We start from the raw sequence: 23198 nt of genomic DNA, 5'->3' as shown, positions 1-23198 counted from the left end.
ATCTGCGGTACGTTACCCATAGTAACAGGTCAATTGCCTCTAAACGAGTAAACTCAATGAGCTTTAGAGCGTAAACAAAATTTGCCTGGCCAAGAGAAGTACAGCGCTCGCATGAAATGGATTGAAAAAGAAATACGACTGAACCAAACTTAGAGTCTTCTGGAAGCAGTCGAGCTTTACACAGCTTGTGAAGCTCTCGTGACTCAACCTCGATCAATGTTGTTGGACACAAGATGGCAGTTCAACGCGGCAGTTTCACGCATGCTCACACGAGTGATGACGTCACGAGGTCAATGGTAAAATCCACCACGACCTCTGTTGACCGAATTGTTACAGTGCTATCGCAACGTGCACAATGTATCTAAGCTGAGAAGCAAAACAAAGAGTCTTGGGACTGATGTGGGCGTGTTTCGCTGAATCTTTTGTTTATTGAGATAGTAACATATCACATGGTTTATAGTTTTGTCATATATCGAGATATAGAGGAAAAAGTATGTGATTGCATCACCAAGGCCATATTTTTTTCCGCACACATTCATTGTATCATGATGCACTCCATAAATTGTAAGTTGACTTAAAGCACAACCATCAATGCAGCTGACGGGGGTGACATCTGGCATGCATGTTTCTTTTAAAAAGGTATACATAAAGATTTTTAAATTGATATTTTTGCATATATATTATCGTTGCAAAACATATTTGCAATCAAGAGATAATCTTCAATAATAAAGCAAATGCTATTATAAATTATCTGTGCGCGTCATCACAATTCTCTCCATACGTAATTTGTTTTCCGTTTATTTAAGTAACTTATCTGCATTACCACATGCCATATAACAAGCTCTGTAAGGACTAATGACTGATCAGCTACTTGCAAGAGCTGACCCTGTTTAGCCCCGGTAACCTTGTTATCATGGCTTCATGTGTAGTATTACTACGTGTTATATAACATACAGCGACCTAGCAAATAATAGCCACCGGTGGCCGAAAGCACCTGGTATTCTGAGGACACGCTCAGGTCAAGGGCTATTTTTACCACAAAGCCCTCACGGATGACCATCTAAGCGTGAGAATCACTGACCACAGCTGCCTTGGACATTACCTAGGGTAATTTGAATACAGTTGCTCTCTGAACAGTCCCCGTGTTGCCACCATACAGCACTATCAGGTCATGTGAGTTCATGGTACCACGTGACCAGGCTTGAAGTATACCGGGGCCTATATGTGCGGGCATGTTACATAACTCACTATTTTCAGTATGACCTCGAGTGGCCGACACAAAATGAAGTCAAAATGATGTAACTGAAGTCCTTGTCCAGGCTCGGTATGCACAAGACAATGTCCATCAACCGGCATAAGCTTGTGGCAAAGATAAACGTGAGTAGAGTTTTTTTCACAGAGATATCCTTTGTGTCCATTGGCACGATCGACCTCCGCGATAGGCTGTGATCACGGCTAAGGCCTGTTTCTGACCAAACTCAACCCTAGTTTCATTTGGTATGTTACTTATATAGTCTGTTTAGTCTTTCTAAACGTTTATTGGTTTCAGCATGTGTCCATTAGCTGCGATTGCATGTATTAACCGTAACCCGCTCATGGCCTATTTTTAGTATGGCCGCATATCGGGGTCACACAAGCTTGAGAGCTAGTGATAGACATTAGCGTGCGGGGCTCACACCAACCAGTAGTGCTTGGACATTGAACATGTACTGACTGTTGCTGTAGCCGAAGCATAGTGGACATCTCTTCATCTTGTTGATGTGATTACATATATGAGGCAACACTCTTGCACTTTTTGTTGCATAAGTGCACTGCCACATATTTAGTTTGTTTATCATCACCCTTACACAAGGCTTGGCTTACAATTACGCAACCACTCAAGTATGCTGGACTGGGGGTGTCTCCGTCTTACGCAACACCATCGGTAAGTCAGTTAGTAGTACCGTCGCCTTGTGAATGGTTGTTTTCAAGAACGTTTACCAGTTTCCTCACAGTTAATCTTGATTGAAATGCCCGTTTTAAAGCGGAAAAACGCTAAACCACGTAAACTGGTTCCTGTTGATGTGGGGTATGTATACATTATACTCAGTTGATTCGATGTTTTTTGGTTGATGATTGCATACCTCGTTCCTTTTGTTGTATTTGTTGTTTTGTTGATTTTCACTCGTGTTTTTTGAAAATTTTCTTCATTATCTGTTTTTGGTTTTATGTTTTGAAAGTTTCGACTTTAATATACCAATACATTATGGATGTAAACAATGGTGTTGGTAGAAATTAGAACATGTAAAGAAGTATTCACATATTACGTTTGTAATGACCGATGAAATTATTCTCTGACAGTCCCAAATGAACGCTTATCAACATAACATGCCCCAAAATGAGAAAAAGAAGAAAAAAACCCCACTTGTTACACAAGAGGCCTTGGGAATCACAGAAAAGGGTATTTTCATAAAGAATTAGGTTTTGGTTGCAAACAACTATTGGTTGCTGTCAACGGTGCGTTTATGTAACTGCAATGGAGCACATGTCGCATTTTATGCGGACAGAATGCATACCATTTTCACGGACACTGGCATAGCGCGAATAGTTATCTTCCATAGTTTTACCTCTCAGCTTAGTTTTTAAAATGGCCATTTGTATTCAAGAAACCTATTTCTGGGTATACGCAACTGATGTCATTTTCGAATTAACAATTTTACAGTGCCCTTTCTTCTTCAATGATTTTTACACCAAATTTTACTTTCTGGCAATATTGTATTAATAAACTTACACCCTGCGAAATTTGTAATGTAATATGTAAGAAACTATGTGATGTTTATTTTCTGATTACGGTTATGAAAAGTAGTGATTGTTTCAACGAATATTGTTTCCGGCAAACCCTAACATGTGACCGCGTGCAAAGGTAAGACACGCTTGTCAAATGTAAGTGATCCTTGTAAAAAACAAGTTGTGACCTACCAATGACCCCGAGTAGCTTCAGTCAAGAGGAAATTGATGGAACCCCTTTATCGTGGTCAACACTCCCGCGCTCGCGTTAACCTGGATCCGAACTTACGAACTTGAAGTCAATGTCTTTCAGAACCTTACTGATATTCTTATTCGGGTAATGTCCCTGATATATTGTTGTTCAAATACATGGCATGTAAAATATTTTGCCACACCCATATACCTCACCAGGTACTGCAGTAGTAACGTGCAAAATACCTCCCTTTCACATAAACACTGAGATTGACATGTGTGCTGTTGAAATACTTTATTAAGAATGTACTTGTCACATCGGTATGAAATCTTAAAATATACCTGAACAAATAATATCCCAAGTCTAAAACTAGTCCCAGGACAACGTGTCTGCCAGTTTGTATAAAAAAGAAACAGAAAATACCCAAACAAAAATAGTTGTTTGAGAAACCACATTAATGACATTATAGTAAACATCTATAGATTTATGGGCAGGTAACTAACTGCAACGATTATCTGTGGTCGACGGCTGTTGCCCTCAACCGTTCAGGCATGGTTCAGTGAAAGAGCACAATCGATCTTCTCACATGCAGAAATGTGTGCACACCTTTTTCACGTTCATGGTTGGGTGGAACTTCGTCCGCCCTACTTCAGGCAACCTGAATATTATTACATCCTTTCAATCTAGCCATCAAGCTTATACGTGTTATTTAATCGGTCGCAGTAAATCTCAAGTTAAACATTACAAAACATGTCATGACTTGTTGATAGGGCGCTCTCATACGCAATAGCCATGGTTAGCGTGATATGCTGGTCACAACATGAAAGCTGATATTTGCTTATTACGAAAAGGGACATGCAAAGGACTTTGGTTAGAATAACGATCACGCGCGTTTACTTGTATGTGTTAGTTGAACAAGTTGTAACCAACACTGTTACGCTTGTTGTCCATATAAAAGAAGGTTCTATGTTCTCGGCCAACACTCAGTTCAATTTCATATGTAATGTCATGTTTGTCGTGAATACCATGGACACATCCCATGTAAATAGATGTGAACAGATTGGCTTTGAATTTCACGAAACATACGAATTCAGTTTTGATTGTAGGAAACAGTCATTTTACTCGACATGTCCATTAATATTCACGATTGTAATAATGTAGTAATAGAGAACCAGCATGATCCATTGCTGATAGTGTTCATAAGACATAAGGGATGCCTTATCATGTTCATGTAATGTTGCGTGAATCCCACATGTCAGCAGTTATCTTCACGTGTAATCTATTATCAGTAAACCGTACAGAGGTAGCAAGGAGGCAATTATATACTCATGCCAATGATGGTTGTCACCCCCTTCAATCTTTTTAATTGGAGAGGGTGTGTGGGGTGGGGGTGTGAGGTGTGTGTTGGGTTGGGGTGGGGAGGGGGGTGACAACCATTATTGGCATGAGTATATGAGGAGTATTCATTTCACAATCAAATGATGCTCTTCCTGCGTTTGTAACCAGACCAATACAACATGGATTCTACGTTTTCAAGTAATACACTCAGTTTCTGGTTCACGTTAAGAAGACTTTGATAAACTAGAACCACCACAAGCATGTGACGTCGACAACACCAATATCATTACTTATTTCTTTAGGTTTCACGTGCATGTAAGCTAGACATTCCGCAACAAATACGATCGCTGTTTCATGACGATATCAGTTAAATGTCTAATACATTATTAAGCATGTCATTTGGACACCCTTGTTTTCGCTGTCATTGTACGTGGTATATATGAATTATTACTGAGTGTAATTTACAGAATCAAACATATGTTTCACAGATGACTTTACTCCTGCAAATAATGAACGGATGGGGAAATAAGTGAGCATATGATAAATGTCTATAATACATTACTTCCACTCTCGTGTATCTTGAAATATACGTATCCTACTTTTTTGTACAGCATAATCAATAGCTCTGTATATGTTACACATATTATATAAAACATTATCCCCCATGAATAAACCATTTCATGCGTGTTAGGTACATTTACAATTAATTGTGATGTATATGTAAACATATATGAAATACGTATAATGTGTAGTTTGAACATGTAACCAGAGTCTCATTACTCGGGCGCAGGAAGAAAGTAACACACTCACAAAACGTTTCATGTCACAAGTGAAGAAATCGAATCACGATAACCATTGTTTCTTGAGAGTCAGTTCTTAAGTTTCAACTTCAATGGCCCAATCACTTCGCAAGACGTACCAGTGACGGTGCACACATATTCATGTCCCAGCGTGGGTACTAAGTGTTTGTTGTCTTTGTTATCTTTATTTAAGTGGTGTTTACGCAACGTATTCTGATATAAATACATGCCTGTCCTAGTCACGAAAACTGGGTACGCCGCTTGAATGAGTGCCGATTGTCTTAGTATTGGTTGAAATATTCCGATAACAATTTGACAAATAATATACGATCTCCATATGTGTGAAATTGTTAAATAGAACCACCCCGAAGCTTTGAACAATAATTTTACACAATTTCCTCATGAATATGTATGGTATGAAAAGAGATGTACAGAACGATGTCATAGGAGTCTAAGAAAATACATTGATAAAGATTATTATGGTAAACGGTACTGTTACATTATGGCATGAATGCATATCTTAACACAAAGAAATGTTATGGGTTATTCCATTTTTATAATGTGCAGAAATTACCTCACGGTCAAAGGTGATACGTATTATACATTTAGCGAACATTCTATAGCTATCGCTGTGATGAATGCAAGCTTTAAAAATATAATCCCTATATAATAAATATAATGACACTTATAGATACTAATTGTCATTATTGTACATTCTTGTACTGTTTAGTTCCAAGGTCGTCAATGGAGGCAGTGGAGACGTTTGAATAAGAGGTTCGCTGTTATCCGAGCTTGATTTTGGATTAAACTTACATACGCGAGAGGTATTGTCATTAATTATCAACATCTTTGTTTTAATTCTATCGTTTAGTATGGGATAGTAAATTAATATTGATCACGTTGAAGTCACAGTGGTTTAGTTACAATGTAATGGATACAAAAGTACTCATGAAATAATAATGATAAAAAACCAGATGAATCACTGAGAAATGTACTTAGATATGAACTGTGTAGCGCTAACGCAGGTTCATGTAGTTTATTGATGGTGGGGTTTTGTAGAGTGATGTAATGGTGGGATGGGCCATGATAGAATTATGAGGCACAAAAGAATATAGGAGTTCAAACAGTACGTATACTTAGAGCGTAATGGACATACCTACCATTTTAATATTGCACTGTTCAATATCTATCACACAACGGGCAGGATATGGCCAGATCATTACGACTCCTTGTTGGGAGATTACCGAAACCTCATGAAGCATTAACGGAGGAATAAATCATAGAACAAGTTTTAGTACCCTGTCATGCATGACTGGAAAATAAGATCAAATAAATATAGTGTCATACACATATTGTCACAGAGCCATGGGGTTAGCTAAGAAAATCAATAAGTACCATTTGATTCGCGTTTACTCCAGCTACACGACTATTGATTTCGCCGACAAATCCCCTTTTGAGAACCAAATCCGACTATCAACGTTATCCTTCCATTACTAGAATCAGTACCTATGGAAACGTTTTTTTGCGTGCTATTTTACAGCTGTATCTCACATTATATCCCTTGTACTGATGGAATAAAGTATTTTTGATAGGTCTTCAGACCTTGTGTTCAATAAAATGAAACATTTGATGTTTCCTTCTTAAAAACAACAACAGTACAACAACAAATAAAATGTACTTAGTGACAAAATGCATAAAATATTAGCAGATTTTGTTTCTGTAATATAAGTATGCGTGCCTTAGTGACACCGTAACGTGTCACGGGCAACTAATCGCTCCCACGGTTACGCACGCTGATTTTGTAAACTAAACTATTGTATAACTCTTTTTGTCAGTGTTCAACTTTATATTTCTAAAGAAACGAGGGGTTTTCATGCGGAATGAACTAGCTTTTTAGAGTGCATTACTCAGCAAAGGAAGACGAAGATTGGGAGAATCACACCAACACCACATGCAAACGAGGTCGACTTATTATTAAATGTCCCCCGGGTTTCGATTACATAAAACATAGATTATGCTCATGACACGATCGATAACAAAATCATAAGGATAAAGTCTTCATGACTTTATGGCTTCCCAAGCTGTTGACCTGACCACATATGGCCCATATGCACTATTATGTGTGTCTCCAGGATCGAATCAATTTGAATATATTATGTATGCTCTTTTCAAAGTTAAATTCAATTCATCTCTTATTCAAGTTCAAACAAGCAAAATGGAGATTTCAATACATGCGCTATTTCCTTACGCCATGAGGAATAAGGAACGAAAATGTTTATCGGGGTTCATTAACCGTTGGTGTACTACGTTCATTGAACGAAATTCACATTGTGATGGTGTTTTACTGCCCCTTGTCCTCGAATATCGATAAGCGAAAACAGGTGTTGTGTAACACTGTATTAACACCATCGAAGCCCACGTTTGGACACAACCTACACCGAACCATATCAACCACCGCCTGTCTCCTTGATATACTAGCTTTTGAAAACTTTCGAGTGCAAGAGAATAACGTCCCGTTGGCGTACCAGGATCTTATGATCGGTGGTTCGAATCTTATATGTTCTCTGGTTTGTATCCTCTGTTTGTCAGCATTATTATGTGCTTGTGAGTGAGTTGGGTTTTACGCCGCTTTTTAGCAATATTCGAGTAATATCACGGCGGGGGACACCAGAAATGGGCTCCACACATTGTACCCATGTGGGGAATCGAACCCGGGTCTTCGGCGTGAAGAGCGAACGATTTAACCACACGGCTACCCCACCGCCCTTAACGTGCTAGTGTGTTTCATCACAGTGGTACAAACGTCGAATACCTTGGCAGTGACCCACAAAGATCTTAGAAGTAAGATGAGTGTAAATCTAATCTTTACCATTGGCTTAAGATAGCCGTTGCGTTAAGATTGTGAAACGGGTGTCGGGACCATATTCCACAAAGTGACTTTAGCATTAAGACTATTGTGTCCCCCACTGATTGACAAGGGTTTAACACAGTCGAAGCCTTGTGGAACGGGGCCATGATCAGTTGCATCTCTCCCCCGTGTGCCTGAAGATACATGCCGACTTGTAAAGAATATCATCAGAAATCTACCAAGTTGTAGAAATTGTATCTTTTTCCGGAAATATATACTTGGGAAAACGTCCTAGTTTCCCTATTGCGTTATGAGTATTTTACCGTTCAGTTTTTGCTTATTTTTGTTCTGTTGGATATAAAAGTAAGCCATACACAATGCACAGATGCTGTATTTTTTGCCCAGCTGTTACAGAATATTAGCATCATGGAATATTATTCACTTCATGAAATGTCGGTGCGTGGGTATTCAGTGATATACCAGGTACCTGAATGTGAGAACGTGGGCGGAAATCTCAAACCAATGCATTTTTCAAATAAATATTCCAAATTTGAATTATCGTTCAGTCGAGAAAGTTCTGTTTTCATGAAATATTAAGCCTCCAACTAATGATCATTGTGTTGGTTTGGGCCAGTGTTAGTTTGCAAAACTAATATAATTGACTAATATTAACTATTAATAATCGACCAGGCAGCCTAGTGAATTAGTGATTGGTATCTTGGACATCGATCTGCGCAATTGGGATCAACCAAGCTTGACGACCCGATGGAGTAAGTCGCCTCTGGTCTGCCTGGTGTCTACACAAGATTGCACAATTCTATCCCAGTGATAAGGTATATTGAGTCACGAGTGTAGAAAGTTCAGTGACAATTTACTGATAGTTAACATATGCATGTTGACATTAACACGGGGTTCAAACATTAAATGCTGATTGGGGCAATGGGGTAGCCTAGTGGTTAATGCGTTCGCCCATCACGCCGAAGACCCGGGTTCGATTCCTCACATGGGTACAATGTGTGAAGCCCATTTCTGGTGTCCCCCGCCGTGATATTGCTGGAATATTGCTAAAAGCGGCGTAAAATTAAACTCACCATTCAGTCCATGCCTCAAGTCAGTTATCACAACCTAATTACATCTACACCATTCCAGAATCGAAAACCGGAAAAACTGGTAAACTTGTCAGGTGAATGAATGACAACAGCTTTGCCATCTAATTGATCACCCACCTGTTACTGTTATTCGATTATTTGCTGAACATTACGGAGCACTTGTAAATTAACCTTCCATGTTTAGATTGTGCCATTGATAAATCACCATCACCCAGATCCACTATCTGGGCACATCGATCGATATATGTGTATCGTTTTATTGGGTGTAATAGGCTCCACAAATGTGTATATTATTTGATAACTGTACTTTTATAACGGTTATATATTACTTTATTATGAATAAATATGCACATAATATATCGAAAATAGATGTTGTTGCAAAACAGATATTGAAATCTATTATTTGATGATGAAACACCTGTGGTAAGCCTGGGGGCACAATGGTGAATACTATTATGACAATAATAATAATATTTGAAAAAGGGTGTAGAGGACAAGGTAACATGTGGTGGTTATGAGCCTTACCTTACCTGCCAGGGTCATCTGAACTCTTTTTGCTTCATTTATTTATTTCAATCAGTAATTTACTTAATTATAATCGTAATGATAATGGCACAATTAGATATATAATCTTATGTCGCCAGTAGCCTATTGTATGTGTTGTATAATTACAAAGTTTGAACCGTAAAGTGATGAGCATGGTTTTACGTCACCTTAACAGGTCACGTCAGAACAAGGTTGACTGGGTGAAAATACGTATATATAATGCCAGAGTAGCATGGGTCGGGATGGGATATTTGGTGTATTTAAATACAGAACGTGATGTCACTTTTAAATCGCCAACTAAACATATGCTCACGCTTGGCATCAACAGGTAATCTTCCATAAGTGCATATATCATGATCACCTACGATACGTGTACGTGAAATGCTGGCAAAATGACAATGCAAATTTACACCGCCAGCATGTGGCAAGTGTTTCCTTGTTACACAATTAGTATTCTGGAAACATGTACGCTCAGCGATCCAACACTATGAACACCTCCAAATGTATGTGATCAACATCAGCATTTGCATATTGATGACTCGTGCCTCCCGTACGTATTATTATGCTTCGGTGAACTTTGTATAATATTTTCCTTCTGATATTAATTAAACTACTACGATTAATTATATATGATAAGTATTGAACACGTTTAATGAATATCATTGTCTCTTTGTCTGATGAAGTATTCATATGTGATAAAACGTGTGCTTTTGTAGTAATAATTGTAAATAGAAAACGTCAGTACCATGAACAAACTCGTGTATCCTACTGCTTTAACTCTGCAGTTTCTGTGAAGTACTCCAGCTTCTGTAACATGTTAAACCCATCCTGTTTATGTGGCAAACTGGAAATTCCAATTTACGAAAACAAGGTAGAGATGTGCGCAGTTGTAGTAATCGGACGACAAGGTAATACTTGTTTGTACCACACGTGAAAAAAGATGAATCATCTGTATGTTTTCAACCAGTGTTTTTTATATTTCGTAGGGTTAATGTTGACCAACCTGTCGGTATGTAACGCGACACTTTTTGTCTATTTTATATCTAATTTAATGGTGACCAGCAATGCCACAGATATGCTTTGATGTTACAATATGCAATCGACTCGCAAATACTAACGGTAGCTCAGAACTCATTTATTATTGTTAACATCCCATCTCGTACCCTAAAAAACACTTGTCATCTTTTTTATGTATCCTTTCAACAATTTCCTGTTTCTTATGTCTTGCATTACAGGAGATATCGCGAACAAAGTAGTTACTTATGAACATAAGACAAGTCATGCAAGGAGGAAACACGTAGTGAAAATAGTGTTAACATTTTAATCAAATATAAAGTTCATTTGCATGAATGCTTGTTATCGTGAAAATGATATGAAATGAAATGTTTTATGAAATTCTCAAACCCAAGAAAAAGTTGCATTGCTCTTAGAGCTGTCTCTCCTACTCTCTGTATGGGTTTAGGCAGGCATGTCTATTATTGTGGGATAACAGATCAATCCATTGAAAATACCCTGGTGAGATGTGATCTGTTTGTATGTTACTCCAGGTATGTTCTGTCATCTTATCATTGAACAACTCTTACTGCAGGTGACAAGTTCACCCGTTTTCTTTTCGCGGCGAATGTGTGCGTGGAATCAGTTAACTCCATGTCAAATCTTTTTAATGTTTTCGATAGTTATTCTTATTGTTAATAAGGCTATATCCGTTACAATGCGTGTATCAGCTTTCTGCCAAATTGAAACAAAATGAAATTACTGTCATATGTGGTCTTCAAGTCTATCTTTCATGCACCTTCCCGTTCCATTATGCTAAGTCTGTTCATCCAAGCTAAGGTTGCTTATGAGATTATTATTTCGTTATAGTTATCATTATTTACGATTACATTTTCCATTTCGTGGTGAATGGTTTGTGATGTTATGTTTTGGAAACTAAAGATGCAATATGACAAGTATTATTTCTCGATTAAGGAAATGATAAGATCACAGAGCATCACACGTTACGTTAATGCAATGTTCAGCACAAAAAGTTCGTTAATGCAATGTTCAGCACAAAAAGTTCGTTAAGGCAATGTTCAGCACAAAAAGTTGGATGAATGATATACGTATATCAGGGATGTCATGAGCAAAGTAGCTATTTCATAACCATAAGATCCTAGACAAATCATACTTGGCGGAAACCCGTAGAGAAAATAGTTTTAACAGGATAAAACGTAAAAGATATTCCTGGTGGGCGTGTAAAATGCCTAAATGAATGACCAATGAGACCCTAACGTATTATTAAATACAAAATACTTTCTTATTTGAAAAGGAAATACTTTATTTGCAAAAAAATGCAAAAAGAGAAGAAATCACTCAAAACAAGCCCAACATATACTATTGGTTGGGGCAGATTATTAAGGAACATTTAATCATTCAGACCCCGATAATAAGCGCCATTCATATCCTACAAAACCCAGGCGGTTTCACACAACGCTGAACTAAGCCTGTCTGTGTTCACGTTAACAATATCCTAGGTGTCATTACATATGGGCATTGGTAGTTACGATGCTTCAATAAGCGCGAGAATGTGTTGGAATAAGATCACCCGAATTAGTGTCGTGTTTGGGTAGACAAATCAAATTGAAATCAGAGAGGTTATGTGCATACTTTGTCATCTTTCATAGACGCTTCTAATGAACACATTAACCAATGTGGAAAGTACAATTTGGTTCCTGTATTAAGACAGCTGTTTGCGAAATAACAACCGGTCATTTCTATATTAAATGTCACCGGATGCTGACACACGTTGTACACCCTGGTGAAAGAGGTGGTGGTGGTGGTGTGTGGGGTATATTGCCCATGTATTTGATGCATAGCCTAATGAATACACTTTTCTACGAACAATAATTCTTTGGGTCAAGGTAGGCGTGTTAGTATGCATGTATTGCTCATGATGGAAGTCAATTGGGCGGTGGGGCAGCCTAGTGGTTAAACCGTTCGCTCGTCCTGCTGAAGACCGGGGTTCAATTCCCAACCACTGGTACAATGTGTGAAGACCATTTCTGGTGTCCCCCGCCGTGGTATTTCTGAAAGATTGCTAAAAGAGGCGTAAAACTAAACTCACTCACTTAATGTTAACGTTTTTCTCGATGCAAACACGTACAAACACGACAAATCTTACAAAAATCAACAAAAACACACTTCGAAATAGTATACTGAAAAAGACAGTCTTCATCATCTGTCAATAGATATGCTCGAAGCCCAACAGATATACCTCTTTGGGTAAATTTGTGTAAATAACCTTTACGTACAGCGAAACCTCTGAATTGTTTATGTTATTGAAGCGTTGAAACGTTCACGTCTCAGCTTGTGTTGGTTTGTTGTTGTTCAGAATTCAATATCTCCTATCCGTGCGCACATCCAAGGCGAGTACACGCCTCGCACTGAGGGGCATTCACACATACTGGACGTGTGAAATGGAGGCCAGAAGCGTTGTAAACAAGTTGTAGATATGCGCATATCTTAGTTTCCGGTGCGATGTTGTAAACATAACAACTTTATGTTATTGAATAAATGCCAATGTGTGACAGCTGCATTAAGATGGGCGCGGATAATAATGTACGTATTTATTATGCGCCAAATCCACACACTAAACTATGCAGTAGTATTATTACCTGGCCGATGGATCAACGTAATTCGATTTTCATTCTCAACTCACTGAGGAGTATTCAACCCAATCTGACTGTAAAGTTAATAGTCATATCTCACCCTCCTGGGCAGCCAGTCTGTATTGGGTGAACCAAACTATTTTATATCGGACAAAGTCACTTCCTTAGTGTGGGGCGGGTACCAAACCCTAGAAATTAGAACGTCTAATTTCACCCGATTAATGGTATGTTCGCTGCACCACAGTGACCCACCTTGATCCACGTGTATACACGAATCTGGTCCATCTGGTGAAACTTGGAAACTAGTGGTCAATAGCTCGACGTGACCCTGAGATCTCCATTCAAATCAGCTCTGTCTTGCATTAGATACCATGTAAATTGTCAACATAAGTCAGGCGATATATTTATGTATGTGTCAATGTTGGTACTCAATACATCACTACTTTGAGTCGTGAAACTGTATGTTTGAGTAGAGATAATGTTTGATGGTAAGTCTGTATTACTTCTTTGATTTACATTCTAGAAGTTGAGAAGATGAAGAATAAGGACAATTTCTGTTATGGAAATGCAATACAATACAAGCCTAAACTGACATTTATACCGTTGTCAAGCATTAGAATCGCAACGACATTAGAATCTATGTCGAAATGTCGCCTGTACAGAAGAAAGAAATTGTATATCCATAAAAAGTGTCCTCATTCCTTAAGTCTGTATTAGTCTGTCTTCCTGACCCTAGATACTGAAAAGAACTTGAGTCCAGCTCAAGTCTGGAATAATTTGGCAAGTCTGGATTATTTCAGCTCCAGAAAATAAGCACTTTTCTGGGCTTCATTTAGATTTGTTTTGTTGACAAATATATTGTTTTTATTTTTATATATAACTATATATATTTTTTATGTATAACCATATTTTATTTATGTATAACCATATTTTATTTATGAATTACTATATTTTATTTTTATATATAACTATATGTTTTATGTATAACCATATTTTATTTTTATATATAACTATATTTTTTGTATATATAACTATATTTCTGGGACTAAATGTAGGTGTAGTTCTGTATATGCACTCACCGATACGCTACAAAGATACGTACAACATACGATTTTGTCTTGGCAGAGGCTGGAAACTGTATATAATCTTAGAGATCATAAGGTGTTGTGGAATATGAAGCCTTTATATCACTATTGCTTTGCAAGGATTTGTATGAGTATATCTATTTATTCGAATAGGAACGTTTAATTACAAATACTATGATAAGCAATTATAGTGGTAACTGGTTACCGTGCCATGTTAGGTGCATTATGCTGTAGGTGTTGTACGAAAGGATATTGTACGTTCAAACAATTGATATGTACACTGCCTTATTATAAACGGACACAATTTTTCGATTTCTCTGTGAATAATGTATTGGGATGAGGTATGTCCATAGTTATCTGTCTGTCAAGTTAGTTAGGTTTAATCTCTACGTCTTCCCTTAGGCATGTTTAATAATGCGCAGTTTCCGAAATCCGCAAATTTATTAAAGTGGAACATACCATGTTGATAAGACGTTATTATATAAAACAAATTGCCAAAATATCCACCGCAGAATGGGTTTATGTAATGCAGAATTACCCAGTATCGTCCCAAAAGGGGGCTTGATACGTTGCCAAGTACTTCGCAACGCTTACTCTGTGACATAAAAACCCAGAACAGGTCGCCGTGACCGCTTTTGACGTAAACAGTTTGAGTCACAGCGCATAAGAGCGGGGTCAAAACGAGGGGGAGAAGCCTAAACTGACATTTATACCAGTTAGTAATCAGACCTTTCTCATCTTGCAGCTTGCATAATGATTACATTTTGAGTTTTTTTTATATCTCCGCAAAGCGTCAGTTTTTGGTGCGTGACGTTTTAATGAGCTTACGGGGGCTTTCTTCATGCATATTTTTTTTTACCGGTGGAGGCCCTCAAAGTGGCATTATGGAACGGAGTAACAGCAGGATGTCCTTCACCTTGATAGCGCTGCTAGGTCGATCGATGGTAGTGTGAGATAGCCGCACTGCCCAGCGAGCAAGGAAACGGGGAATAGAATTTGACGAACAATAACAAACCTCAGTTAACGATCGCTGCTTTGGTCACCAGGAGTTTGATGTAAATGGTTTCAATAGTTAATACAATGGATTATATAGCTTTTTGACATAGACGTACATTTTTTACACATCTTCAGGTGAATCAATGGATAGTTGAATGCAAGCAGCATGAAAGACGGCCGCCCGTATTGTGTGTAAATGCCTATTGTGCTCCTAAGAATTCCTGCGCAGTTCCGATTCCGGATCAGTTTATGTAACTACTGTGACGAAACATCGTTATATAAACATCCCGTTCACTCAGTAGTATTATTACTGGATGTTGAAATTGCATTTCAATACGGTGTTATTGACCAGCCAACTTGTTATTCATTCAACGCCATCATCTAGAAAACAGAGAACACATTATGAAATCAGTGTCATCATTGTGGTGCATTGGGTTTTTAATGGATTGCATTTATGTTCATTTCAAGAGTGAGTGAGTGAGTGGGTGTAACAGGGCTTTGAAAAGTAACTTATTAAAAATGTATAGCATTTGAGCAACAAGAACATTTGTCTGTCTTTTGAAAGGTAATATATAGGCTGCAAGCCTTATTATGATAAATAACACTACACGAGGTCAAACATCCGAGCTCCCAACTGTCCCCACCACACACACACACACTCACCAATCGAATAATAGTTATATTTTTGCGTGGTTATTTAAGGAATATATCTGAAAATCACAATAAAAATCTGATATACTGATTTTTGGCAACATCTGTTGAGGATTGTTCTCATATGATACATTGTCTTTCTGCATAGCAACTTATTGCAGTAGCACATTGACGGTAACACTGCCCGCCGCAGCCTATATACATTAAACACTTTGTATTTTATGGTGAGTAAAACATATGGCTCCGGGGAACAAAAGACAATTACATGGTTGTTGGTATAATGCAATTCGGGTGTCCTATATCCGTTGACATCGCTCATTCTGTCAGTGTCTTAGACACAGTGGACATATTTGTTTAGAAGAAACGAATCACAAATGACCCAGAGAAGGATCTTCTCACACAAACAACACCCCACGTGTTATGCCTTCAGCATCGTTTGAGAGGGTCTGTAATAATGATGGAGTATGTTGAATGGCAAATCTCTACTCAGATTAAATATTCTTCATTCAAGTTCCTTTTTTGTGTTATGAATATTGATGTAGGCATACATATTTTTGCTGTGGTGTATTATTTCCTAAAGAGGCATGTTTCGTTTTTGCAGGTTTGGGCCTTTTCGTGAAAGAAAGCTGGTTGAACTGGGGTTGATGATGTACACGGAGGGTGAAGCCCGTCACAAGCAACCAAGAATGTCTACCTCACCTTCAGAACAAGACTTCAGTGGTAATAACACGAATGCGGATGACACGGCTACCTCACAATACAACGGTCAAAGTTTACCTCATATGTCAAGCATGCACCATAATGATTTCCAAAGTAGGAGTGAAGATTATTTGTCGAGTTCACCTGGGAGCCCTAACACGGACAAATCCTATATACCTTCAAGGAAACAGAGAGAGTTCATTCCAGAAAATAGGAAAGACAACTGCTATTGGGAGAAACGTCGGAAAAACAACGAGGCTGCTCGTCGATCTCGCGAGAAACGCCGTTTGCACGATTTTGCACTGGAGAACAAGATATGTGACCTTAATGATGAGAACCGTTTACTCAGGAAGGAACTCATTGCAGTAAAAAAGAAGTTCGGGGTTCCACTGGACAAATGTTTTACCCTGTCGGATGACGAACAATCCGATACCTCGGTAACGTCTGCTCCACCACCAGGAATGGTTCCTCTTGCACGACCCGGAGAAAATGTGACAACCAAACCTCATGCTCCTCATCCTGACGCTCTGAGTCAGGCAACCATATATACTTCGCCCCCGCCGTTGCTTGCAGTGGCTGGGGCAGTTCCCATGTCTGTTCCTGTACAGGGCATACCATACACCAATGGTGCAGCGTTCCCTTACTACCTCATGCCATCGTCTGAAGCTCACAGTAGAATGAATCACGAAATGAACCCCTATAGAGCTAGGTCAGATGAACGAATGAATTCCGAGCCTCAAGATCCAGTCCCAGCATCAACAGTAGCATCACGATCAGCTTCTCTATATCACCAGGTTGCTGTAAAGAAGGAGCCCGGCGAAGAAAGAGACAGGCCCATCAATGCTTGTATGAGCGGTCCATCTGCTACTGCTCCTCCACATTCTCCAGAGATGCCGATCAGAGGGGAATATCAACATCATTTGCATGATCAGGATTCTCAGGCCGATACATGGATGGATTCCAACAGCAACAGCTACACAAGTGATGATGCCATGGACGAACCTCTCCAACTCACAGTCAACACGACTGGCAAAGATATGATGTTACCCAACCGCATGCATTACTCTGCTGATTCCAGAAGCCCCCCGACAACATTACCTTTAAAGCTTAGACACAAAGAGTTCTACACGCCATCTAGCAATTCTTCACCATATTCCACGCATCCGTACATGGATGGCCTCGCTCAACTTTCGGAAATAGCTCTGGCTCAAGCAAACCCGCTACCTCTTGTTAAGAAAGCTCGCGACTACAGTTCTAGAATGGCACGAAGAGCATCGGTTTCCGGAGATGGCGATCCTAAAATGCTTGATCCAAAATATCTGGAGAGACGCCGCCGCAACAACGAAGCTGCACGAAAATGTCGTGAAAACCGAAAGGCTCTAACAAGACTTCGTGAAGCCAAATCAGATTACCTCGAAGGAGAAAACAACAAGCTCAGGGATGAAATGGACGGATTGACAGAAGAAGTGAAACAGCTCAGGGATCTTATTGAAAAGAAAAAGGTGGAACATGTAATTAAACAACAACACCCCACTAATCCACCGGACACTTCATCAAGCTCTTAAACAACTTATATTCAATCAACATTGAGCATTTCTTGCGCTTCAAAATCGTTGTGACAGTTCTACCTGAGCACCATGAGCCGTTGTCACCAGCAACTCCTGTATGCACGCCCTTTTTGGTATGTGAACGTGTCTGTGTATTTTGAACTTGGACATGACTAACATCCTGTTCCTTGGAATCCTAAAGGTCCGAGGTGCGAACTTCAAATTCCGTTTGGAAGTACCTGTGAATTCAGCTGTGCTCTGGAGCTGAAAATGTCCGTGTCGTCACTCCCAGGTCCGTTATGCTCAACTTCAATGACATTGTTATGAACTACGAAGCTGTGTAGAAGCTTGTGAACTTATGGTGTCCTCTGTTCCTGAAAACAGGGCTCCACAAATCAGGTCCCCGATTTCTCAGGAAAAAAGTGTTACATCTACATTGTGCTTTGAAGTGTATTCACATGTATGTTGCACTGCGATAATAACGGTATTTGATGAAGGGGTAATCCAAATATTCACTGACATTGGACTTAAATCAGGTTATTAGAAATATATTTATCGATAGTTTTCACACGACTGTATCATTGGTGGGTTGGATCACTAGATTCTTAAACATCTTTTCTGTCTTTGTTCTAGGCGAGTAGTCAGTTGAAACAGTGTATTATGTATTGCCCCTTCATCGTTGAGTGTGTCTTGGCAAATGTGTCGATAGGATATGGCAACTGGTAATGCACAAATATATACATAGATGTTTATGTTCATATGCCATAATTAATCATATTCAGGTAGATGGTTCATCGCCAAAATAACCATTTGGAATCGTTGTTTAAGGTTGTCGATATATATGTAATTAATCAGGTAATACGCCTGCCTAGTTGGTTATTTATTGATCAAAGACGAGACCTCCCAAGTGGTACAATACAATATCAACATTGGATTCATAATGAAAACGACATTACATAATCTGTGTCTCAGACATAAAAAGTATCTTTCAAAAGATCTTGAACAGAACACAACACACGGAAGAAATCTCAGATGAAAGCATTTTAAAACATATTTTGCTACCTCTTTCACACCAGGCATTGTTTACCAAACACGGGTGGCGTCTGTGCAACTATTGCATTAACCTTTGTACAATATTTCTCGCGTATGGATAACTCAGGTTTCATATCTGTATCGTGTGTCATGTTTTGACCAATCCACAACCATGGGTTATTTTTGTTTCCTGTTTGATGTAACGTGTATTTGTCGGATAGTCTGGTAATGATGGGACAATTATGTGTGTATCGTATGCATCACGTCTTCAGTGGAAGGTTTAGTACTTTGGCATGAATATAAGGAACCTACGTAATATTCAAGGCGTCAGTACATGCACAGGGAACATATTTCAGCATATTTAATCATCCACTCGAGTCAATTGTTTCATCTCAGAAACAAACCTACAAAGGAATGATGTTCCAATTTCAGTGAAACTTGGAAAAATATTCATTCCCATCCCCACGATTCAAAAGAATGCAGGGCTAACCCAGATGAATATTTTGTTTTGTTTTCAAGATACTTTCATATGTTGTTATTGTTTTCATATTAAAAACTACCTCATTTAATATACGGAACTGTTTACGGTTATGCTGGGCATGGCAGATGGATAGCTTATGGTCAATGCCAACTAAAAACACCTGTTCTCGTTCAGATTAGTGTTCTGCAGCAGCAGATACCATCGGGGACGATCTCTCAAGTTGCCAGTAGTTTAAGGCATGTTTAATAATTATGGAGAAGCTAGTAATAGTTGCGATTGTATCATAAATAAGTGTTCCTATGAGCACCAAGAATGTCCCAGACACACGTAGACATAATTTACATCAACGGGCATTAAATCAGTTCACCACAACTACGTAACATCATTTGTGAGGTAGTATTAAATATAGCATCGAAACAAAACGATTAGAAAAGAAGAGTTGTTACAAAAATAATACTAAATGACAGTATGTGGAACTATCTGTTCTCATTTCAGTTTCTTCATAAATTAAACGTAAATCATATTATTTACGAGAGATAAACCATTGTCTGTCCGATCAATCCGTCTGTATGTACAATGTTATTTTGGCACTAATATCGAAAGATTATTCATGTATCTATGCTACAAATATCCCGACGTAGTTAGTAACTGTTAATAAGCTGAAATATTGATTTCTCCACGTCTCCCCTGCGTAACTCATAGCCCAAACATATTTGTGTTTCAAATGTTTCTTCACTGTATGTTTTTCACTGTTCAGGTCAGACATTCATGGTTCTCAATCGTTGTCATTTCCAAGAAATGTAATCTTATTTATCACGATTTGGACATTCATAATTTCAAAACATCTTGATTCAAGCAAATATTTGAAATTAATCCACAGTATCATGTCATGCTAAAGATAGAATGGTTGAGAACCAAAGAAGGCCAATTTGTACATAGCAAGCACATTATCTCACTTTATTATTTTTTACCTCTTACTTACTCCGGTATGGAGGACTCCTGGCAACTGTGGTGCAAATTTATACATAGTTATGCCTTCTTAAAGCAAATGTTTTGTTATTTGTAATGTCTCCTTTTACAGATATTGTTGAATTTGATATTTAAGAAAGCTTGTTTTATATACATTCACTACCCATGCTTAAATATCAGTCTGATTTTATTCCATTCGACCGTTATTATCAGGAGACCTTTCTGTTTGTTTTCTATCAAGTAAGCACATAAGGAAACTGCAAAACTGGAATGTATGCTATCCAGGACATTTATTCAGCTTCCACATCAATGCATTAGATAATTCCTGACCAGGAAGGTGGTATCACATTATGTTCAAGATATTTAGTTCCTGGTAATTTCAGTTGCGTGTTCCTATTGACTGTAGACGTGTTTCTCTGTTTTCTGGTAAACACGTACATGTTTTGTGCATGTGAACATACATGCCTTTATGAGCGACTCAATACAAAATGCCTTGTGGGTTTCAATATGCCGTTGTTGAAGTGGTAGACGACCTCAAATCAGGTTTTGTTCTTTTAGCATATACATACGTTCCATCTGTAATGATTTGGGTTATCGTTGCCTTAATTTGCATTTTAAGTGCTGTTTCGTTTTTACTCTGGTGCCATAGATCGCGTCATCTCTTAGTGCCTGGATGGGAGCGTGCATCGTTCTCCTAGTTCAAATTCCAAGTGTCATATTATTTTCTTCCATATGATATCTTAATCAATGAGATTTATCATTGTCTACCATGATTTGAAAAGTAAGGTAGTGACATATTGTGGATGCTAACATCATGTTGCGTGTGGTATGTGACGATTGCGGTTACTATTTTACGAATTTATTGTTTCCATTTTAGAAAGTGCTATATACATAAACATTCGTTCAAAATATCATATGGAATTGTGGTCATGCATTCTTCTGGAGTAATATGAGTGGAAATATATTGTTTAGAACATTTTGCTCCGTGAACATGGTTGTTAAAGTAAACTATTTCCTGATAGGTTTTTGTCATTTGATTGTTAAATGCATGGTAATAGTACTATATTTGTGAGACATACTGATTGTTAATGTTTTTAGCTTAGCTACAGTGCTACTCGGGTGTTCGTTTTTACAAAAAAATCCAAACTAATTCTTTTATTTTTTATAAATATACCACAAATAATATCATGTTTTAATTGCCATCTATGTTTTTGTTTATTCCTGTTTGACAAAGTCAGCAATGGAATTCTTCTTTCAACAATTTTTACATTGACAGATTACAATACAAATGCTGGACAATTACTAAGACAATGTATGATAGAAAATGTAGCTCGTTACGGTCGTAATATAACAGTCAGCTTTGAAAAGAAACTTGCTTGCATAGTTGTAGTGTTTTGTCATATAATTGATCAGATGTTTTTGCCTAATTTACATTCATATTTCATATGCATGTATGTCGTGATTTGTGTAATTAGGTTCAGCTAGACGTGTGTGAATTATTACATCTCCAGTAGAATGTAGTTTCTGTATTGATGGTTTATTTCTTTATGTCAAAGTAGAGTAAATATGTATAATGATCTACAAAACGGGTTCATATATGAATAAGACGTGCTCTCTGTTCAGAATTTGCCATATTTTGATAGGTATGTTACTTGTATTCACAGAAGAGGTGGATTTTCCTATAAGGAAATCGAGTGGAAATATTCTGGAATCATACAACGTTTCAGGTTGCCGCCTTTTTCCAACTGTTTTCATTTCATTGGAAATTCATATTTTCATGCTGTGTTATCTATATTATATATTTGTGAGACGGGTAATCTTGCTATTAACTAAAATATTTGTTAAATATTGATATTATTGACATTGTGTAACACAAATCACCTCATTGGTTTGTTTCTGCAAATCGGTCTAATTTATTTAAAAAAGAATGATTTCATTCCAAAGTTAGCGAACAACGTTATCTTGGACATTTAAAAAGTAGTGTTGGTGACCAGCTGATGTTAGGGATGACCTTTCACAGCAGTGTACCAATTATCTTAGATAATTCCTACCTTTATGTTTGTATATAACTTTACCTTTATGTAGGTAGTCCAAACATGTAAGTTTATCCTGGTGTGTATTGAGCACATGGGGTTTGCCTGTCTAAGCCCCTCCCTTTCAGGGAGCTATGTCTTCTATCTACCTCGAGTACAAATACACTTCACATGCGTTTACCCATCTCATCATTTGGTCGCGCAAATAAAATATTTTTGTCGTCCACGTACCTGTTCTGTTCTTACTTATTTCTGGAGCAAGAGCTGACAAGTGATGTATGAGGTCTTTTCCAGATCGAGGACTTTATTTTTGTTCCCCATTTGAGTACAATGCGTTATTATTCGTTCAGCGTGCTATTATCTTACATCTCATGCACCAATAAGGAAACATTAATTGTCTTGAAAGTGCCTTTCTTTTGGGTATTTGAGTCAATTTACTCACGTGACAAAATGCATTT

At 38.1% G+C, this 23198-nt stretch overlaps 1 protein-coding gene across 3 annotated transcripts; it reads left to right on the top strand.

The window, feature by feature from the left end:
- The first annotated feature begins 1174 nt into the window (after nucleotides 1-1174).
- LOC124283917 lies at nucleotides 1175-22966 on the top strand. Of its 3 annotated transcripts, none has more exons than XM_046719953.1 (2): nucleotides 1175-1377; nucleotides 16581-22966. In XM_046719953.1, the coding sequence occupies exon 2, from the start codon at nucleotides 16624-16626 to the stop codon at nucleotides 18241-18243; it is 1620 nt and encodes a 539-aa protein (XP_046575909.1). In that variant the 5' UTR covers nucleotides 1175-1377; nucleotides 16581-16623; the 3' UTR covers nucleotides 18244-22966. The 3 variants fall into 3 exon arrangements, with proteins under 3 accessions (XP_046575909.1, XP_046575907.1, XP_046575906.1); XM_046719951.1 differs by lacking the exon at nucleotides 1175-1377 and adding an exon at nucleotides 1687-1924; XM_046719950.1 differs by lacking the exon at nucleotides 1175-1377 and adding an exon at nucleotides 1964-2068.
- Nucleotides 22967-23198: the final 232 nt, after the last annotated feature.

The sequence above is a fragment of the Haliotis rubra genome, unplaced genomic scaffold (genome assembly GCF_003918875.1).
Source record: "Haliotis rubra isolate DU_JTF1 unplaced genomic scaffold, ASM391887v1 Scf325, whole genome shotgun sequence".
Classification (NCBI taxonomy): Eukaryota; Metazoa; Mollusca; class Gastropoda; order Lepetellida; family Haliotidae; genus Haliotis; species Haliotis rubra.
Note: the sequence above shows the minus strand (reverse complement) of the source record. Positions and strands in the feature narration are given on the sequence as shown.

Coding starts and splice junctions, on each gene's coding strand:
- LOC124283917 (XM_046719950.1), top strand. CDS start 2,010: ATGCCCGTTTTAAAGCGGAAAAACGCTAAACCACGTAAACTGGTTCCT. Junction 2,069..16,580: donor CTGGTTCCTGTTGATGTGGG/GTATGTATACAT, acceptor TCGTTTTTGCAG/GTTTGGGCCTTTTCGTGAAA.